Source organism: Heterodontus francisci, chromosome 27, assembly GCF_036365525.1.
Source record: "Heterodontus francisci isolate sHetFra1 chromosome 27, sHetFra1.hap1, whole genome shotgun sequence".
NCBI lineage: Eukaryota > Metazoa > Chordata > Chondrichthyes > Heterodontiformes > Heterodontidae > Heterodontus > Heterodontus francisci.
In genome coordinates, this window is record NC_090397.1 from 19,900,001 (window position 1) to 19,921,482 (window position 21,482).

The 21,482-nt window shown below is 41.0% G+C and overlaps 1 protein-coding gene across 4 annotated transcripts in view; it reads right to left on the bottom strand.

Annotated features, from left to right (window-relative positions):
* The window catches only part of arhgef39 (Rho guanine nucleotide exchange factor (GEF) 39), a 108,488-nt gene that overhangs the window by 7,362 nt on the left and 79,644 nt on the right, over positions 1–21,482 (bottom strand). For all 4 annotated transcript variants that reach the window (XM_068058950.1, XM_068058949.1, XM_068058947.1 and 1 more), the window contains exons 7-10: positions 8,308–8,378; positions 7,658–7,786; positions 4,907–5,136; positions 2,927–3,015 (exon numbers count right to left, since the gene is read on the bottom strand). In XM_068058950.1, the coding sequence (XP_067915051.1) occupies positions 2,927–3,015; positions 4,907–5,136; positions 7,658–7,786; positions 8,308–8,378 (519 nt within the window). The remainder of the gene's footprint in view (positions 1–2,926; positions 3,016–4,906; positions 5,137–7,657; positions 7,787–8,307; positions 8,379–21,482) is intronic.

Sequence of the window (21,482 nt, forward strand, 5' to 3'; positions counted from 1 at the left end):
TCGTTGGGGCCTAACCAGAGCTTTATAAAGGTTCAGCATAACTGACCTGCTTTTGTACTCAAAAGCTCTATTTATGAAGGCCAAGATCCAATAAGCTTTGCTAACTACTCTCTCAATATCTCCTACCACCTTCAGAGATCGATGCACATGAATCCCTAGGTCCCTCTAACACACTTTAGAACTACATAATTTAGTCTATATTGCCTCTCCTTTTTGCCAAAATGCATCATCTCACACTTCTCTATTAAATTCCACCTATCACTTGTCTGTCCATTCTGTTAGCCTATCTAGGTGTTGTTGCAGTTGATTGGTATCATCCCCACTGTCTGTCACACCTTCAAGTTTGGTATCATCAGCAAATTTTCACATTTTTCTCAGTATTCCAATATCCCAAGTCATTTATGTATATCAATAAAAGCGGTGGTAGCATTGACCTCTGAGGAACATCACTGTCTCCCATCCTCCAGTCTGAAAAACAAACACTTACCACGACTAGCTGTTTTCTGTCCTTAAGCCATTCCTCCCCCCCCAAAGCTGACACTGACCCTCTTATTCCAAGGGCCTCAATTTTGTTAACCAGTCTTTTATGTGGTACTTTTTCAAACGCTTTCTTACAATCCATATAGATAACATCCATTTCTTTCCCTTCATCAACCTTCTTTGTTACTTCAACAAAACATTCAATTAGATTAGTCAAGCATGATCTTTTTACAAATCCGTGCTGGCTCTCCTGAACATACTCAAACCTGTCCAAGTCCCTGTTGATTTTGTTTTTCCAATTATTTTTCTCTGAAACCTTACCCACCACAGATTTTAAACTAACTGGCCTGCAGTTACTAGAAATGTCCTTATATCCTTTCTTGAATAAGGGTGTCACATTGTCACTCGTCAATCCTCTGGCACCTTCCCATATCTAGGGAGGATTGGAAGATTAAGACAAGCCCTTCCGCTATCTCCACCCCCATTCCCTTTAGCAACCTGGCATGCAAGCTATTCAGACCAGGTGACTTATCCACTCGAAGCATAGCCAGCCTTTCCAGTGCATCCTGCCTATCAATTTTCACCCTGTCCATTACCTCTACCACCTCCACTTCTACCGATATTTTTTCAGCATCCTCTTCCTTAGTAAACACTGATACAAAGTACTCATTAAGTATTCTAGCCTTGCCCTGCACCTCTAAGCTTATACCACCCTCTTTGTCCCCAACAGGCCTCACACCAGCTCTTACTTCTTGCGTATTTTATTATATTAAATACTAAATGCAATGTATCCATACTCCACCTGAAATGTCCATGGGAGCATCATTACACAGATTCCTGGATCATTGGCCCCAGTCTCTGATGGAGACCCTACTGATGCTTGGGCCTGAAACTAAAAATGTGCATTTTCTTGCACAAGCAGAAAAAAGTACAAATAGTGGGGTATGAGAGAAGCTGCAAGAGATCATTGGAGGCAACAAAGAAAGGGATTGGCTCATGGAGCCCAATGAAAATTGCTTGGATGGATAAATGCCTTGAAAGATGCAGGGAACAAATGAACAATCAATTGCTCCTCCAAAGTTGATTGTAGTTCCTTTTCCAGAGGGAACGTCTAAACCGCCATTTTGTATACACAACTGCATTGAAGTACCTGAACATGATGCACCTTCCTTCATTACTTATAAGCACTATCTTGGACATATTTTACCTCCCTTCACTAACAAACATTCCTCCTCAAGTAGTCTTCAAAAACATGACCCCGCTACATAAAGATGAAGATGGTATGGTGGAAATTGAAGAGTTAAGTCCAACTTCACAGACAATAAAGATTGCAGAAAATGCTGCAAATACTCAGCAGATCAGGTAGAATCTGTGGAGAGAGAAGCGGAGTTAACACGCTGGATTTTACAACAGGCGGACGGGAGCTGGCCACCGACGTAAAACTCCATCTAGCCTGGGGATCTGTCCCGTATCTTACGGGTCCCTGACCTGCTGAGTATTTCCAGCACTTTCTGTTTTTATTTCAGATTTCCAACATCTGCAGTATTTTGCTTTAATTATATTAAAGATTACAGCGCACCTCATGGTGGAAGAGGCACTGAGTGCTGCCGCTGTAGGCGTCTTATGGTAAATACAAGCAAGATCAATTCCAGCTGAAAAGTTGGTCAAGTCTCTTATTTTAATGACATTGCTGTCAAAATAATCAATTTAATACTGTACATAGTAAATTGTACAGCACTGAGCAAAAGGAGGAACTAATTTGTCTCTCCAGCGGTTAAAAACATTGCTGTCGCTGAGCAAGGCCGTGTTAAATAAAACATTCATTAACCGTAACTGTTCTGGGCTTTTAAGCAAAACTTCCAAGGTCTTGGTAACTGTGGCTAACAGATGTTTTTGCAATACTACCTTTAACAAGGCAAGTAAAGGGAAACTTTTAACAAGATGCTCTCACTCTTGCAGCCAGTCTGCTGCTTTACGCCCCGCAGTGTGCATTTTATAGCAGCCCTCTTTCAGGTGGAAGGGTTATGCAGACTTACCACCTGAAACAGAATGTACTCAGGGTTCAAACTGTGACCCTGCCGGTGCAGATACAGCAGGGGTGACCTCAGTAATGACCAGTGTGCATCCACCACGAAGCTGGTCAGTGCCAGCTGATTAAACTTTTAACAGCATCCCTTGTGCGATAAAGGGCAAAATGACAACATTTCCCCATCGTCAATGTGTCTGTATAATAAACTAATTAGTAAACCACACAGTCTGTGGAGCTTTTAATGAGCACTATCGGCTGACTTCTGTAATAATAACCCACGTCTGGCCCCTTTTGGGATTCAATTAAGGGAAAGACTGTCATACGCTCGGTCTGGCTGATCAATGAATCCATTCCGACCTTTTGTCGGGAGTTCGCTACAAGGTCAGTGGCAGCAGCAAGCTTGCCAAAGCGACCTACCCAATGGCAGCAGACAGGCACCGGTACCAGTCATTGATGTCCTCCTGATCATTCGACATCACGAGGAGCTTCTCCTCAGGAAAGGTTAGCTAAAAGACAGATTTAAAAAGGGACAGATTAGATTTCATTTCTAGCACTTCTGCCATTTCAAAGCAGCCTTTTGAACTTTTACACAGAACCCAGCAGAAATTATGTCAGTCAATAACGTGGAAATCCTTCAATTTATTCTTTCTGTAGATCCTTCATCATGAAATATTCAAAACCATTTAAGAATGCAATAGCACGTTATCATCAATAACCATCATTGACATGTTAAACATGCACCAAAGATTAGTCCCGTCAAATAAAATGATCAATCTGTCCAAAGCCAACAGCATTTCTTCATTACAAAAATAGAATGGCAACTTTGCATCTTATGTAAGGGGAGTAAAAAGTGAACAAACACTATAAGGAACAACATTTACTTTTGACTAACAAATGCCTGCATTTCTTGGCCACATTCATTATTAAAGTGGAAGAAATCATATTTGAATGATCATAAAGAGTTGGTCAGTTTAAAAAAATATATTTTGGTGTAAAATACATTTGCAATGCTGAATTCAAAATGAATAAAGATTTCAAATATGCTGTCATCAAATGTATTATCTAATTATGAAGTTCATTGAACAGGCCAAGTGAAACTGTTGATAATATTAGTTTCTCGCCTTCTGGGAATACTTAAGATTTATGCACAAATAGATTCAGCATCTGTGGAAACACAGTAATTAAGAATTTGTCAAGGAAATTTGACTCTCTGGGGCAGAAATTACATTGTAACACACAAACAGCAGTGCAGCAGCATTTGTACTGGGTATAATTCAGGTTGATTATTTATACATCAAAAGCAATCTGCAAGCTGCAATATAAAATGAAAGTGCCAGCACGTTACGGATTCCAGAGGCCACTGAATTCTGTTTCAAATCTGCGTGTAAAAGTGGAAGATATTTTCATGAGGTATTTCATTTTGCATATAAATTGGAGCATAGATTGTGCCTCCGAATTCATTGCTGTCAAATTTAATTTCTCTTTAATTCTTCAAGCTAAAATGCGAGTGGCTCACAGTGCTGACCACAATTTTCAATGCTTACAGGTAGCATCCAGATTGATAATCGGCCTTCGTGAGGAAAAAAAAGAACATTGATATCATTGCATGATTACCTGATATGAATTTTGCTTCACAGGATAATAAGATGATGAAATGTCAGCAGAGTTATTAGAGAAAGCCAACTACTTACATAAAGTGGTTGACAGAATTGGCAGAGACAGACTTGAACACATAACTACCAAACGTTTAAGCTTCACTGTAGGTGAAAAAACTGAAATTCTGCACTCTTCCCCTCCCGACATATATATTTTTAAAATCATTAAAATTATCCAATTCATTGGCAACTCAATGCCATGCACACTTCTGATTTTATCTATTAAAATTACTATCCGGTAATTAGTTTATGAATGAAATGCCTGAAAATGAAATTGCCTTTGATATATACATGCAGAATTATTACAGCTAATTAAAACTCTGATTTTATTGAAATTTATATTTTTTAGCACTCAATACTCATCTTTTCACAGAACAAAAACCCATGTATTGTTTAATACATTATATTACTTTGCTTAAGTGCCATTTTGAAGGGTAATCATACTCATAACTATGACTTCTGTAAAATGACTGGTGAGAAAGCCAAAGAAAAACATTAAATGGCTTGCAAAGTCAACAGAACACACAGACTTAATTTATCTTATGCATGAAAAAAAAAAGAGGATAGCCATTTGGGAAAAAGCACTTATGGCTTTGAACTAAGTCAACGAGTTTTTGAGTACAATACTTTCATGTCAGTAGTCTAACAAAATCACTGGCTGAGAAATCCATGAAGACAAAAGAATTTCATTGACAACTGGCATGAGTCAGCACCACGTGCAAGCTTTAAAATGAAGACTTACGCTAATAAGCCCTCCCTGACTCTTGGTGTGTCCGAAGACTTTCTCTACAGTGCCCTCGATCAAAGGGTAGGCCCTCTGCCAGGCAAACTTGTCGGAATGCACAGGGTGGAGTGGGTGGCAAGGTTTGGTCATCAGCAGAATATCCGAAAACAGAAAGAACATTTTGTGTTTCAATTCCTCGCCCTTAGATGGCACAATCATCAGCCAGCCCTCTCGAATGTATTTCCTTCCTGTGGTAACAGAAAGGAGGAAGCTTATTAAGTATGGAAAGTATAAAGGGCTTTGAGCTTTCCTTCTCGTTTCACAGGAGAATACAGTAGTTCCACAGCTAGCAGATCTTTTTGGAAAGTAAAATTCCACTCAAAGACAAATTCAAAGGGAAAATTCTCATCAATCAACATAGTTGATCTCACCAGTTCACTTTGCTGTACTTTGGAATATTCTTAATCATTACCAGTCCAAGAACAGCTTAAAATTTCTGTTAAACAGCAAAAATATGTATTTTGATCAGACCTTTGAAAAAAAGTAACAGCATGTTATTGAATTCTGTAATAGTGCCAAAGATCTGCAAAGTAAGTTGACCCTTTCCTCCCATAACCAATAAAGAACGAACTTGCATTTATATAGTACCTTTCACAACCTCAGGACTTGCTCTTTACAGCCAATGAAGTGCTTTTGACGTGATGTAACATAGGAAGCATAACATTGTGATAATGAGCAAATAACCTGTTTTAGTGATATTGGTTGAGAGATAAATATTGGCCAGGACACCAGGGAGAACTCCCCTGCTCTTCTTCAAAATAGTGCCATGGGATCTCTCATGTCGACCTACAGGGGTAAATGGGGCTTTAGTGTAACCTTTATCTGTAAGACAGCACCTCCAATAGTGCAGCACTCCCTCAGTACTGCACTAGGTTATGTGTTGAAGTCTCTGGAGTGGGTCTTGAACCCACAACCTTTTGACTCATAGGCAAGAGTGCTAATAATTGAGCTAAGGCCAACTCCAATGTTAGGCGTTTGATTAACAACTCTTGCAGGTCAATATAGGACAATCCTGTGCTCCCAGAAGACAACATGTGCTTTAAAAGTCTGGGAATCAGAGATACAGCTAAAACACTGTAGCACCAAATCTCCGATGTGCAGCTTCCATAAGGTGATGCTACCTGCTGGAAGCGTTGGATGGTAGAATTAGCCTTATAATTGTCTGTAGCCCAAGGACACCAACATTGTGTGACTGTGTTCTGTTCAAATGCTTATACTCTCAGTGATGTTCACTGTGAATATCAACAACTGGCATCAGTTAAGCACAACAGACATCAAAAATCATGTTGATGTGGACTAAAAGATTCATGTTCAAGCATAGGTAGAAGCTGAAGAGTAAAGTGAACTGCGGTGAAAATAAAGATTGCATTTAAGTTACACCGAATGTTGCTTTCCCTTTAACACAACATTCAACATTCTTGCACCCATTTTGTATAACCTTAAAGGCAAAAAGTGGATTGGAAGCGCTGAATTATAGAGTTAAAATAGTTTGCAAATATTTAAAGCCAACTAAAACAAGAGACTAATTTGCAGACACTTAAAGGAAAACCTACTTTTCCACAAACACCCATTTTTGAATGAAGTCAACAAAATACAATTAAAACAAAAACAGAATTTCAAAAAGTGATGCAGTGATTTATGGGTTTTTCTGAACCTAACAGTGGCCTTTAATAACTACCCTTTAATTAAGAAATTAACATTTACAAGGTTTTAGTCAAAATTCCGTTTAAAACAAGCGTTAAAAACTACTTTTGGGTCTGGATGCAATGGAAACGCAGATGTTCATTATCAATGATTCATTTCAATGAGTCGTGAACCTGTCTATTATTGTCCTCCCTGGTACTCTAAGCAGGACTTTGAAAAGAGAAAGTTCAAAGAGCAAGACTTTAATGCTACCCTTCCCATGTCAAACACTTTCAACTTGTGGTTTCAAAGTGAAACTCAGGAGCTGTTCAAAGGGCTGTAGGTTTGCAGGGGGCAAGGACGGAGCGAAAGGTTGTACTACAAAGTCTTAGAACTTCCCCGCAGTGATATCTTATACAAAAGGTAAAACCCATAAAAATTAACAACATATTGAATTGCTGTCACGTATAAAATACTTGCCTTTGCCTAACATTTTCCATATTAGAGAGGTGGGGGGAGAAAGACCTGAAAGCTCCTGCTTAAAATAAAATAGTTGTCTTTTAATATTAAATCAAATGAGAAGAATGAAATTGAAATATCCCAGAGAAGTTGGGTAAGAATACTTAAGAAGTGCCTACGAACATCTGAAAAAAACTGCCTTCTACATGTCGGGTATTCATCTTTCTCTCACTCTCTCTCTAGCCTTTTTATCTGTCTGCCCACAAGATTTGGAGCACCATTAATTGGTCCTCAGGGAGGTTGACAGGCCTCTGCTTTCATGACTGGGCTCTTTGTGCTTTTACACATGTGGGCATCTCTGAAGAGATAAACAAAAGGAAAAAGTGTGGAAAAAAAGGCCAAAACTGCGCCTTCAATAATCTAGGCTGAAAGTCTTCAGTATTCACCAGCAAGCCAACAAAATTAGTTAAACTAGTTCTTTGAACTCCATGACCATTTTGCATTAGACCACATCGTTAAGGTTCCTGTAATCATTCTAGTCTCTTCGGATCACCTTCTTCCACGTTTCTGCAACACTCAAGATCATTTTCCAAAAATAAAAAGGAATTATTGATCACAAGAACTAACCTGGAGCCAATACCTTGCTCCTTTGTCCTTTCAACAGATTCTGTACTCTCAGCATCTGCAGGTAATTTTCATGCCTCCGAGCCTGGTCTTGAATGTGCTGAGAAACTTCGGAAACCGCTTTTACTGCATCTGATGTTCGGAAAAGGCAGTGTCGGCATTTTTAAAAGTAAATTTATTTAAGGTAATAAGAAACAGTCACCATTTGCTTGATCTTTCTAAGAATTATATTAACTAAGTATGGGGTTCGATTGCTATCCCTAAGCAAGTAATCACATTTGACTGTGTAGCTTTTTAGTCTTAGGTTTCTCCAATGCTTGTCTGTAGATTGAAGGTGCAATTCTGCATTCCAGCACTCCTGGCAGGAAGTGGCACAAGTTGGAAACTCGTAGTAGCAGACCGTGATTTTCCCTAAGATGCACTCACTCTGAGCACCAGAGTGTTATCACTTAATTCAGAACTATTACCTAAAGAGATTATGTGGGTGGTATGTATAGCTCCTTTCTTTAAAAGTCGATGGATAAGCTTATGCATATCCTCTTATAAGTCTGATATTCATAATAGCTACTCCATCAGATATACTGGAAAATTTACCTCGAATAACATTTAATGGTAATTATTTTAAAATACAGAGACGGAAAAGTGAATCTTACTTGTGAGCTGCTGGAATTCAGGATTGTCAGGGCTGGTATTTTCAGTTAAATCTCGTAGCAAATGTTTGTATCTGAAATTAAATTTGATTTAAAAAAAACACTCAATTACATTTACTCACAGAACAAAATGCAAACGATTTGCCAGCAACAACAAAAAAAATACATATTCACCAGGAAACTCATTGCATGTTTTCATTCTTTTGTAAAGGAATGATAAACAGGAGTGGAGCTGGAAACAAATAAGTCAGTTACAAAGTGAGTGACGTAAGTGAAAAGGCCGATTTTGTCCTGGGGGGTGCAGTTTAGCATCCCTGTGGTTCCATGATTTGGTAGGGGGGGGGCAGGGGTGAAGGCCCTCCCTACACACTCCCCACTGCCGAAAGCTGGTACTTTAAAACGAGTCTGAAGAATAGCTCAAAAGAGAACAAAGCCTAAAGAATGAACAGAGAGAAGTGCCTATTTCAACCTGAAAAAATGCACAAAAAATTGCTGCCACTCCAAGAAGGTTTTCCCTTTCTCATTACACATTTTCTTTTCACAATTAGGATCAGCATTTATGCTCATCAACTTCCACCTATTAAACTAATACTTCTCTCGTGAGGATTTTAGGTAGATGTTTGAAATTTTTTCAGAAAGGAGGCGCATAAATGGTGCGGATGGGGGCAACGAAATCAAGTCGTCCAAGTTTCTCTGTCACCCCGCATCTTTCAGGTTACTTCAGACCTGCTAAAATTGTTTCAATTACGCCGCAATATGCTTTGTTGCTGCTGGGAAAGCAACTTTTAAACTGAAGCTTATAATTATTTCTGCCCCTTTATTTCACTTGCCACCACATCACCAACCTTGAGCTGGTAGGACAGGTAAAGAGATTCAAAGGTGCCTCTCATTAACACCAATGTTGAGCCTGCGATGTCAATGCGAAACTGCTTTTGCCCTAGGTCAAAAAGAAATGAGCTCACGGCAGGGGAGCACCAGCTGCAGCCAGAACTTCCATTTAAAAGCAATGATAGAAATTCAGCCCTTACTCACTGATCTCTCTCTCTTCCTAACCCAGAGGTCCCCACTGATGCTGGCACGGGTGCAGGTAGTCCGACAATACAAGTGGCCATTCTTCATTAGTGAGCCTGGGCTGTGCTCATTCAACTGTAGGGGCATCGCATCCAAGTCTGATTCTAAATGCACCTATTGCCGACACTCATATTCTTCCCAGAAAGGAAGGTGGGAGAGGATGGACGTGAAAGGTTTACATTGGTTAGAGACCATGGTACATTTACCCTTGCATTTAGATACTGAATGATCAAAATGTTATGATTTCTTTTCTCTGAATTGTTGTATTTCTGCTATTGCAAAATATAAATAAATCTGAAAATTAGAAGGATTTAACATGGAAAGTAGAAACCACAGGCCCTTTCCTCATCAAAGTGTACAGTTAATTACACCTCAGAGTTTCGATGCACAGGCACCAATGCAGCTCTCTAGAGGTTAGTCTCTCATAATACAAAGCACCGGATATTTTAAAATACCAACAGATATTAATGATCACTTGATAGCTACAGATGAAGGTTAGTCTTCCCACACTACTTCATACGTTCAGAAAAATCCTAACGTTTCCCTCCTGCAGCAACCAATTGTTTCTTAAAAAGTTCAGTGCTTTTTTGCCTCCAGTACTCTGTCAAAGTCCAATACACTAATGACTGTACCTTCTAGAGAAAACAGTACACTAGATGTGAAGAGGTATTTTCCCGATATCAGTCCTCATTCCACCTTTCACTAGCTTGAATTTTATGTCCCCTTGCCTTACTCTTCCTATTTTAACTTAAAGAGTCTGGATTTACAGTTTTCATCCCTTTTACTATCTTTCAGGCCTCTTATAAGACTACCTCTCAGATGTTTCTTTTCAAGGCTGAAAAGCCTAAGTCTCTCCAGTTTTTTCTCGTAACTCAGATCTTTTGACACAAGAGCAACCTTATGACTCGGTTTTGCGCTGTTCCCAGTGCTTAAGTGTCTCCCCTGTGACTCGAAAACCAGAGGTGGATGCAGAACTGAAGGCGGGGTCTGACCGGAGTACAGTATAGTCTGATCGGGCCTTCCTCTGGGCTGAATTCGACTGTTCAGCTACATAGTTTAAAATGATATTGGCATTGCTGATTGATGCTCTGCGTTGGTTGGATATGTTGACCGTCAAATCTACTGAGACTCTTAGGCCTCTTTCAGCCTTGTCCTTAGGTATTTCAACACCATTCGTGGAGCACATGATAAAGATTTGCAAGCAGAAACTGTAACAACTGCCCAAGAAAAAGTAATTAATTTAAACATATCAGAGGGAAAACCACAGCAAACCTAAATGACAGTAATGAGAGACAAATATGACAAATGCACTCAAGGTTTTAAGATGCAACATACCAACAGGTTATTCTTCAATGCTCATGGTTTTAGTTAAAATGAAATACAATGACATATTACTGGGGAATATCTAATTTGTGGTCATCATCTGTTAATGATTGAATGGAAAAATAATATATTCATAAGGTGACTAGCATTTTAAGTATCTGTGTAAAATAGAAAAAAAAAAATGCTTACCACCATATAAGAAATCTCCACAGCATCGAGGGGGAAGGTCTGGTTGTTAGGAGAAGGTCTGAGGAAATTGTGATTCAAATTTTCACTCATCCTTAACCATCTCAGGCCTTTCATTTCCCTTCCTGGATTTCCTCCTCTCTCTCATGTTACAAAGGGTCTGCTCCTGGAATGTGAGCTTACCTGCTCTTTCCACAGATGCTGAGCAACCTGTTGAGTGTTTCTTGCATTTCCTGTTTTAGTTTCAGATCTCCAATGATTGCTGGTTTTGGTTGCTTTTTGCTCACAATAAGAATGCCGCATCATCGCACTTCATTGGGTTCCAGGAGTCAATGAAATGTGCAGTCTCCAAGCCGAGGTATTTTTAGGTTCATCAATCTTAGCCCCAGATATAAAGAAAAGTAACAGACCATGGGCAAAATAGTTTACCTCTGCCACAAACACACATAGTTTGGAATGATAACAAAGAGTGAAGAATGAGATGCAAGTATGCGATCAGTTCATCTCTTGGAATGTGTATGCTCAGCAAAAGGGGAGGTGAGAAAGAGGAAAGATGCCTTGATCCAGCTGGAATTACTTTTGCTAATCCATCAAAATCACTGTGAAGAAGAGATGCACAATCTATGCACTGTACAAAGATCCAGACCTGGACAACTTTGGAATGCATTGTACAAAGAGGCTGCTGGTGATGAACACAGAGGTCAGGGTAAACAAAACTGAAGTGATGAGAAGGATTAGTCCCCATCCAATAACAGAACATCCTGCAGCAAGAAGGTTGCACTGGACAAGATGGACATGCTGCAGGAAAAAAGATAATCAATCTTCAATGGCGATCTTTTGGGTTCCTGATGAGAAAAAGACCCTGTGAAAAGGTAAAGCTGAGCTAGTGGAACCTGAATGGAAGAGTATAGGCAGGCAACTACTGGAGCTGCTGGAGAAGAGAACAGAATGACGAGGTCATGTGACATTGAACGCCAGCCTAGTTAAACCTTCTACATCCAAGTTCAAATTTGATGATCTATCCTGTACTATCTATTCTTCCTTTGCAAAATGTTTTTGCAGGACCATCCTTCATATAATGCAACCAAAAACACTAAACATCATTTGACAGGATTATTGGAAAGGGTTTAGGCAGAAGATGCACCAAAAGTCTTGCAATTATTTTCACCAATTATTTCAACAGAATGGACAAGAACATGGGTTTTGAACTTTCACATTTTTCTGAGAGAAATTTCAAGATAACATTTGAAAAAGTAGCTTCTGAGGATTTTGAATTTTGGCATTAACGTGGATTTTACTGGCATTGTAGGCGATACTACAAAGGGTGACCAATGTGATATCGCGGTGCTTCTAATTGAGGGGCTGGGATAGCAGGAGAATGCTGTTCTTTTGCAAATAGTTCCAACTGAAACAGGTAGTTGGAGTCTCAGTTTAATGTTTCTTCTGAAGGATGGCAATTCTGATGATCCAACACCCCCTTTAATACTGCACTGGAGTCCCCCCAGATCACATGCTCAAATAGACTCAGTGGTGCAAGCTTTACCAGCCAAGCCAAGCTGGCAACAAGCTGTACCTCAATGCCAGCAGGGTACCTTAAAAATTTCAGCATGACCATAATATTCACCAGTCAAACAATACACTATTCAATCAAGAACCCCCCTCCTGTAAAATATTCAAACTATTTGGGAGTTACTAAACAATTACTGACAATCTGCTGTCTTCAGCATGTACACAATGGGAATCTAATTAGTACACATTCAACTAGACCAAACAATCCCTGTTGTAGGCATTCCAGAAGGAACAGTATAATGAAAACATAACAGTCTTGACATACAGGTCTGCTTAACAGTAACTGGTCTACGATTTGCTTCTCATATAATTAGTGCATTTTGTTACTGTCTGATGGATATTTTCTGGTAATAAAGGGCAGCATAAGGCAAATTCCAACTCCTCTGGGCCTAATATGCCAATGATGCAGGACTGTCACTGTGGGAGTCTGTCAAATGCGGAGTGCTCTACTGTGCAGGTCCTCTCTGAACAGTGGCAGCAGCTGGCTCCGGCATATGCTTCTACGAGCAGAGCTTCCCAAGACCTGCTGCTTTCATCACTGCGGAGATTAATTACTGCGTTGGTGTCAGTTGCAGGCAGGCCAGGCTGAGGGGAGAATCCCACACTACATACACTGTGACAGCAAACATAATGTGCCCTGTCATTTGAAAGTCCAGCACTTAAAAAGGTACTTAAAGTCAAAGCAGAAATACCGCAGGTTTATTATTTTTCAAAAATGTCAACATGCTTTGGATCCAATAAATACTTTAAACTTAAAATCCACAGAAATGTATATAAACTACAAGATCGATAATAGTCTGAGTAAAATGAAAATGCCAGCTTTACTGAGTTACTGAAACACACAGATCCGAAGTACATGTTAAGGAAAATGATGTTTGTGACATGAAATTAATAAATGTATTGATTATGCACAATTAATGGTTAGTCAAAGAGATTATGTGGGTTTGAATCTAATGCAGTCAGACAATAGAAATCCACAAGTCATAAAGACTTAAAAAGAGTGGACCCCCAGGTGTACTCAAAAATCATCCTGTAATCTAAAAGACAAATCTGTCCCTCCTGATTTCAATTCTGAAAAATGGGAAATGGCATGTCATAGGAAAGTGATCACAAATAAAAAGATGGAATAAACCAGAAACACAACAAGTAACTATCACAAGCCCAAGAGAACAATTGGTGAAGAGATTAGCGGGGAGAGCTGCACATATGAAGGTGACATTTACAGGTATATGCTTTTCAGAAAACGTATGGTAAAATTCAGTATCTAGATGTTCGAGATTACCTTATTTTTGGGCCTTGTTTGGTTAACTTTGTGTTTATCTGTAAAAATGCATCCAGCATCCTACTGGCAAGTTAATTCATTGAATACCATAAGTTGAACAAAATCAAAGTGAACCAGCCTTACTCTTCCAAGGCTCCTGATGTTTCTCAGCTGTTCTAGGTGGCTGAAGAGAGAGCGCACAAGATGGAAAGAAAGGACAAAGAGAATGCATGAGTGCACACACAAGATAGTTACAGAAAGAGTGCGACAATTTTTAACCGATCTGTAAGCAATGCCACAGATTGTTTATCATCATAATTCGATAACAAACCTGCCAACAGGACATCATAAACGTTCTGTATATCAGATTGAGAATGCTGAATAACCATATTATTCTCCATGGAGTTAACAGCAGGAACAGCTGCATTGCAAAAAAAACATCATTTCTCCAGAGACAATCTTTCTATGTCCAGATTATTGGAAAAGATAGAAGGTGAAGCTGACTCTGATGATACAATTGGCAAAAGATGCACACCCAAGGACCTCAGGACAAGGAATGGGAAATCTTCTCCACAAACTGTGCTGCCAACTGTCAGTTCGAATTCAAGCCCATTGCTGGATCTTTCCAGATTGACAGATTGCAACATACAAGCCAACAAGTTCATTAAAAAGGAGGCAAAACAAATCAACGACATTTTCAGTGCCTGAGGTTCCTGAGCTATGCCTCCCCTCCTGCATGTGTTGAGCAAGGGGACATGTGTTGGCATCTCACCACCCTGGCAACATGCCCAAAGCATGCAGGAGGGAGACATCCTCCAATATCTGCTGACAACTGGCAACGCCTAGATGGAGACGAAGATGGCAATACAGAATTATTTGCCTGTCCACATTTGGCAAGCACTGGATAGAAACTAGCAAGCTTCATCTTCACAGCTGCAGGATATAGCCAGAGTTCCACTGAAACCCCTGAAGAACAGGTTGGGGAAGTGGGCCAAAAAAAACCTAGCTCCTCTGCGGTGGATGCGACACCACATTTAGCCTGTACCTACTGAAAGATGCTTCAAGTGATTGTTCCTTCTAAATCTGGCAGTCACCCCAGCGTAAACTCTGCACTTGGGCAAATATGCTGAATATTAGAAAAATGTTTGCTTCAAATGGAGCCAGTTCCTTAAAAAGCTCAATTATATTTGCTTGGCCGTCAGACAAAAGCTATATTTATGAAGAACCATCAGCCACAATCATGTGCAGAGGCAGAAGGAAAGGAGAGTTTAGGAATGGTGACTAAAAGCTTGATCAAAGAGGAGCGAAGAGTGAGGAGGGAAGGATTTAGGGGAGTGATTGTAGTAATGTCAGCTGGAGGTATTACCTGCAAGGGTGGACAGATCGAGGGATGCACAAGAGGATGATGTGAGAAGAATGGAGAATTTGAGCGGGGTGGGTTATTGTAGCACACGGAGGGATTTAAAGGACAACATTTTTTTATTTGATGTTGGGAGATGGGGAAACCAAGTCAGTGAGGATTAAAGTGGCAGGTGAGTGAAACTTGGTGCAGGATAGGATACAAGCAGCAGAGTTTTCAATGAACTGGAGTATATGAAGGATGGGAGACTGACCAGGAGAGCATTGATTAATTGCGCCTGGAGGTGACAATGGCATGGTTGACAGTTTCAACAGTAGATGGAGTGAGATAGGGGAGGAGGTGGGCATTGATCCAGAGGTGGAAGTAGGCAGTCTTTGTGATGGACATGACATGGGGTTGGAAACACAGCTCACAGTCAAATAGCACAATAAGGTTCTCAATTGTCCAGGTTCATAGCCTGGGACAATGGCTGGGAGGGGAATCAGAGTCAGCAGTGAGTGAATGGAATCTGTGGTGGGGAAACCAAGACAACAGTCTCTGTCTGCCCAATGTGCAAGTGCAGCAGGTTAAAACTCACCAACACTGGACACAAGACAGGCAGTTTGACAGCCCACAGAAGGGTTGAAAGGTGGTGGTGGAGGAGATCTAGGTGCCATTGGCCGATGTGTGGAAGTTGATTCCATGTCAGTGGATGATTTTGCTATGGGGCAACAACAATAACTTCCATTGATATAGCACTTTTAACATAGTAAAGCGTCCCAAGAGGTTTCACAGGAGTGCTCTTGGACAAAATTTGACATGGAGATATTAAGTCAGGTAACCAAAAGCTTGGTTAAAGAGACCTGTTTTAAAGAGTGTCTTAAAGGAGGAGAGAAAGCAGAAGAGGTGTAGTGTTATGTATTCACAGAGTAAGCCCAACATGAGGTCGTACTGTAAGCAGTCATTGTTGAACTTTTATTTACACCTCCCCAAAAGAGAGGCAGCAGAGAGGCAGTATACAAAGTGTTCAACCAGTTCCATACACTACACTCTAGGAAAGGAATTCCAAAGCTTAGGGCTTGGGCACAGTGACGGGATGAAGGAAATCGAGGATGCGCAGAGGCTAGAACTGGAGGGATGTAAAGTCCTGAAGTTAGGTTTGGGAGGGATGAGGCCAAGGAGGGATTTGAACACAAGGATGAGAATTCAAAATTTGAGGCATTGCTGGATGGGGAACCAATAAGGGTCAGCAAACACAGGGGTGATGGCTGAGCTGGATGTGTTGCGGGTTAGGATATTGGTAGCAGAAAAATGGATGAGAGTTTCAACAATAGATGGGTTTAGGCAATGGCAGAGGTGGAGGTGGAAATAGGCAGCCTTGGTGATGAAGAGTATATGGGGTCAGGTAGGATGTAGATCAGGAAGAAGAATGGGCCAGTGCTGAATACTATGGAGACTTGGAAGACTCTGGAGGCAATGGCGAGGGCTAGGCATAGAGGCATTGCTGAAGATGCTCTGGTTTTTCCATAAAACTGATACACAGGTATCCAGGTGCTTTCACCTAGCTGTCTTGTGTATCCATTTTAGTTTAAAACAGTGTTGTTGAAGACACTCGGCATGCACCACAGGTGGCAAATTGATGCTTCACTGTACCCAAATATGTTTTCCTACATTTCAAACATGGATAAGTTTATCAGAAAACAGCGATGTGCACCTGAGACTGACGATGAAAAAGGCTGCATATCTGCAGAAATTGCAGCAACGAAGCAGAGATTGGAAGAAGGTCAGGAGTAAATTTCACGACGAAGAGGAGTTGGAATTTGTCATAAAAAGAATGAGCAACCACTGTGTAAAAAAACGTTGAACAAAACCAAGGTGGACAGTTCGAAAAATCATTTCCAAAGCACGCGTGAGTTTGAAAGGAAGTTTCCTCTTGGTGAACGAAATCAGGTCAACAAAATCACTTGTTTGAAATCGAATTTGAATCAGCAGCAGCAGAATTTGAAACAACTTCTTTCATCGTCTTGAGTTGATGACTTTGGCTAGCTACAAAGCTGCGTGGATTCTTGATACAAAAAATAAAACATTTTCAGTTGAAGAACTGGTAAAAATCATCTTTACAACTGTGGAAACTTTGCTGAAAAATTATGAACCAAAGACCAAAAGCGACATCATGCAAAAGGTTCAAAAACAGCATCTGAATCACCAGATAGTCGCTCATCGATTGTAAGACTTGGCGCAAAATCTTGAAGCTCAACCGCATGCTTAATTTGTGATGGAATCCACGATTGCAAAGCTGTTTTTTTTTAAAGACCCTAACTGAGAGGAAAACTAGAATTGAAACAGAAACTAGAACTGAAACAGAAGCTGGAAAATCTTCACATTTCCGAGGAAGCTAACACTGGTTAGAACTAGATAAAAGGAGACAGAGTCCTCCCCAGACCAGTCAGGAATGGAGTGCTGGTAAGCAGAAGAAAGCGTAGAATGAATCCAGGGGCTGTTTCTGTTACTTAAAGTAGCTGATTAACCAGACCATACAGCACACAGGTTGCCATTGAAGGACTCGGATAAAGGGAAGATTGGTAAATTCATGCCATCAAGAATGTCATGAGCAGAGCCAAGGAGGTTCTGGAAAAGTGCGCCTTGTGGAGTAAGCAAGACAGCAAATCATTGCAAGACCTTTCCGCAACTCAACCACCGTTCATTCGCAAAGTAGCTGATTTTGGTGAAATCTGACTCCACTTCTTCCAACAACTCCACAAACAGTCGATGGTTCAGAGCACTACCTCGAATAAAATTGACGATTTCGACAACTGCATTCATCAAATCTTTCAACTTGTCTTTCCCCGCTATTTGAGAACAGCGATTTTCTTGGTACAAAATGCAGTGAAACAAGGCCAAATCATTGCCATCAAAGCTGTTCACAATCAGATGCTACTTCAGCAGACTGACACTTCCAGATTTTTGTCCAATGATAGCAGATGTACAATCAATCAGTCATGACTGAAGCTAAAATAAAAACAGAAAGTGTTGGAAATACTCAACAGGTCTGGCAGCATCTGTGGAGAGAGAAGCAGAGTTAATGTTTCAGGTCACATCCCCATGATATTCCAAGGATCTTCAATGTCAATTAATTTCTTTTGAATTTACGTAGTCGGCAGCCTACTTGTGCTCAGCAGAATCCACAACAAGCAAATGAGATAAATGACCAGTTGGTCTACCTCGGTGATGATGGTTGAGGGATAAATGTTGGGCAGGACACCAAGAGAACTTAACTGTATCCAATAGTACCAGAGGATCCTTTCTGTCCTCAGTTTAATGTGTCATCCCTCAGCACGTCAAGTCTACATGTCGTGCTTAAATTTTGGAATGAGACGAGAGGACTTTTTGACTCGAGGCGAGGGTACTACTGGTGGGTCAAGTGAACAGTGTGCTGTTGTGGCTTCAAAAGCTGAATTGATGCAAAGCACGTATTATTGCAGTCTATCCCCATTAACTTGCTGAAAATTGTGCTTTTGTTTCATGCATTATAAGCAATTACTGCTGTATTAAAACCTCTTCAGATGACATGGACTTGCAATAGTATCAGTAAAAGTTACAATAGTTTCACGACAAGTACCCATTCTGAAGAAGTATTTGCTGAGTGAACAAGTTCTGCCCCATATAATTATGCAGGAGAAGGTACTACTAACTAATCAACTGTTTATCATTTACATCAAAGTGTTAGTCCTCATGGAGGCATTAATCTTGAAATGCATCAAGATTGGGTGTCCACACTGCAACCAATATGAAAGCTGACTTCAAGAAAAACACAAAAGTTAAAACGTCAAAAATTCTAATATATGGAGGGATTTCAAGATTGTTATCTAGTTTCAGATAATGAGTTCGAAACTATTTGATCATCGCTGTCATAGTGCACGTTCTTCTGTGAACTCCTTCAATTAGATTACTGCCTTGTAACGCATTGCAAGAAGTCATACACACTTGTGCAAAATATACACAATTCTTCTTCTTCTTTGGCCTCCTTGTCTCGAGAGACAATGGGTAAGCGCCCTGGAGGTGGTCAGTGGTTTGTGAAGCTGTGCCTGGAGTGGCTATAAAGGCCAATTCTAGAGTGACAGACTCTTCCATAGGTGCTGCAGATAAAGTTGGTTGTCGGGGCTGTTACACAGTTGGCTCTCCCCTTGCGCTTCTGTCTTTTTTCCTGCCAACTGCTAAGTCTCTTCGACTCGCCACACTTTAGCCCCACCTTTATGGCTGCCCGCCAGCTCTGGAGATCACTGGCGACTGACTCCCACGACTTGTGATCAATGTCGCAGGACTTCATGTCGCGTTTGCAGATGTCTTTAAAGCGGAGACATGGACAGCCGGTGGGTCTGATACCAGTGACGAGCTCGCTGTACAATGTGTCCTTGGGGATCCTGCCATCTTCCATGCGGCTCACATGGCCAAGCCATCTCAAGCGCCGCTGGCTCAGTAGGGTGTATATGCTGGGGATGTTGGCCGCCTAGAGGACTTCTGTGTTGGAGATACGGTCCTGCCACCTGATGCCAAGATTCTCTGGAGGCAGCGAAGATGGAATGAATTGAGATGTCGCTCTTGGCTGACATACGTTGTCCAGGCCTCGCTGCCATAGAGCAAGGTACTAAGGACACAGGCTTGATACAGTCGGACTTTTGTGTTCCGTGTCAGTGCGCCATTTTCCCACACTCTTGGCCGGTCTGGACATAGCAGTGGAAGCCTTTCCCATGCGCTTGTTGATTTCTGCATCGAAAGACAGGTTATTGGTGATAGTTGAACCGAGGTAGGTGAACTCTTGAACCACTTCCAGAGCGTGGTCGCCGATATTGAAGGATGGAGTTTTTCTGACGTCCTGTCTCATGATGTTCGTTTTCTTGAGGCTGATGGTTAGGCCAAATTCGCTGCAGGCAGCCGCAATCCTGTCGAGTCTCTGCAGACACTCTTCAGTGTGAGATGTTAATGCAGCATCGTCAGCAAAGAGGAGTTCCCTGATGAGGACTTTCTGTACTTTTAGTCTTCGCTCTTAGATGGGCAAGGTTGATCAACCTGCCACCTGATCTTGTGTGGAGGAAAATTCCTTCTTCTGAAGACTTGAACGCATGTGAGAGCAGCAGGGAGAAGAAGATCCCAAACAGTGTAGGTGCGAGAACACAGCCCTGTTTCACGCCACTCAGGATAGGAAAGGGGTCTGATGAGGCGCCGCTATGCTGAATTGTGCCTTTCATATTGTCATGGAATGAGGTGATGATATTTAGTAGCTTTGGTGGACATCCAATCTTTTCTAATAGTCTGAAGAGACCACGTCTGCTGACGAGGTCAAAGGCTTTGGTGAGATCAATGAAAGCAATGTAGAGGGGCATCTGTTGTTCACGGCATTTCTCCTGTAGCTGGCGAAGGGAGAAAAGCATGTCAATGGTGGATCTCTCTGCTCGAAAGCCACACTGTGCCTCAGGGTAGACGTGCTCAGCCAGCTTCTGGAGCCTGTTTAAAGCGACTCGAGCGAAGACTTTCCCCATTATGCTGAGCAGGGAGATTCCACGGTAGTTGTTGCAGTCACCGCGGTCACCCTTGTTCTTATAGAGGGTGATAATATTGGCATCGCGCATGTCCTGTGGTACTGCTCCCTCGTCCCCGCACAGGCAATGCCGTTCGTAGAGTGCTGAAAGTATAGCAGGCTTGGCACTCTTGATTATTTAAGGGGTAATGCCGTCCTTCCCAGGGGCTTTTGTAGCACAATAGACACACAGAACTAATGAGCTTGCTAAATCTCCATCAACCAACATGCAATATAACAACTTAATATCCTTACGTCGACATCAAATGGGCATTAAAACAGGACCCACATGTCAAGGACATTGTATCAACAATTACAACAAGCAAAATTAAAGCTAAGAAAAATCTAATTTGGCCAAGAATTAACAGTATTTATTATAAATATAATCTGAAGAGAGAGCTGCAATCCAGCAAATGCAACTCCTTTATTCAAAAAGGGAAGGAGACAGAAAGCAGGAAACTACAGGCCAGTTAGCTTAACATCCGTCTTAGGGAAAATGTTAGAAGCTATTATTCAATATGTTATCACAGGGCACTTGTAAAAATTCAAGGTAATTGGGAACATGGTTTTGTGAAAGGAAAATCATGTTTAATCAATGTATTGAAGTTCATTGAAGAAGTAACATGTGCTGTGGAAAAAGGGGAACTGGTGGATGTACTGCACTTAGATTTCCAGAAGGCATTTGATAAGGTGCCGTATCAAAGGTTATTGCGGAAAATAAAAGCTCATGATATGGGATAACATATTGGCATGGATAGAAGATTGGCTAGCTAACAGGAAACAGAGGGTAGGCATAAATGGGTCATTTTCTGGTTGGCAAGATGTAACGAGTGGTGTGCCACAGGGATCAGTGC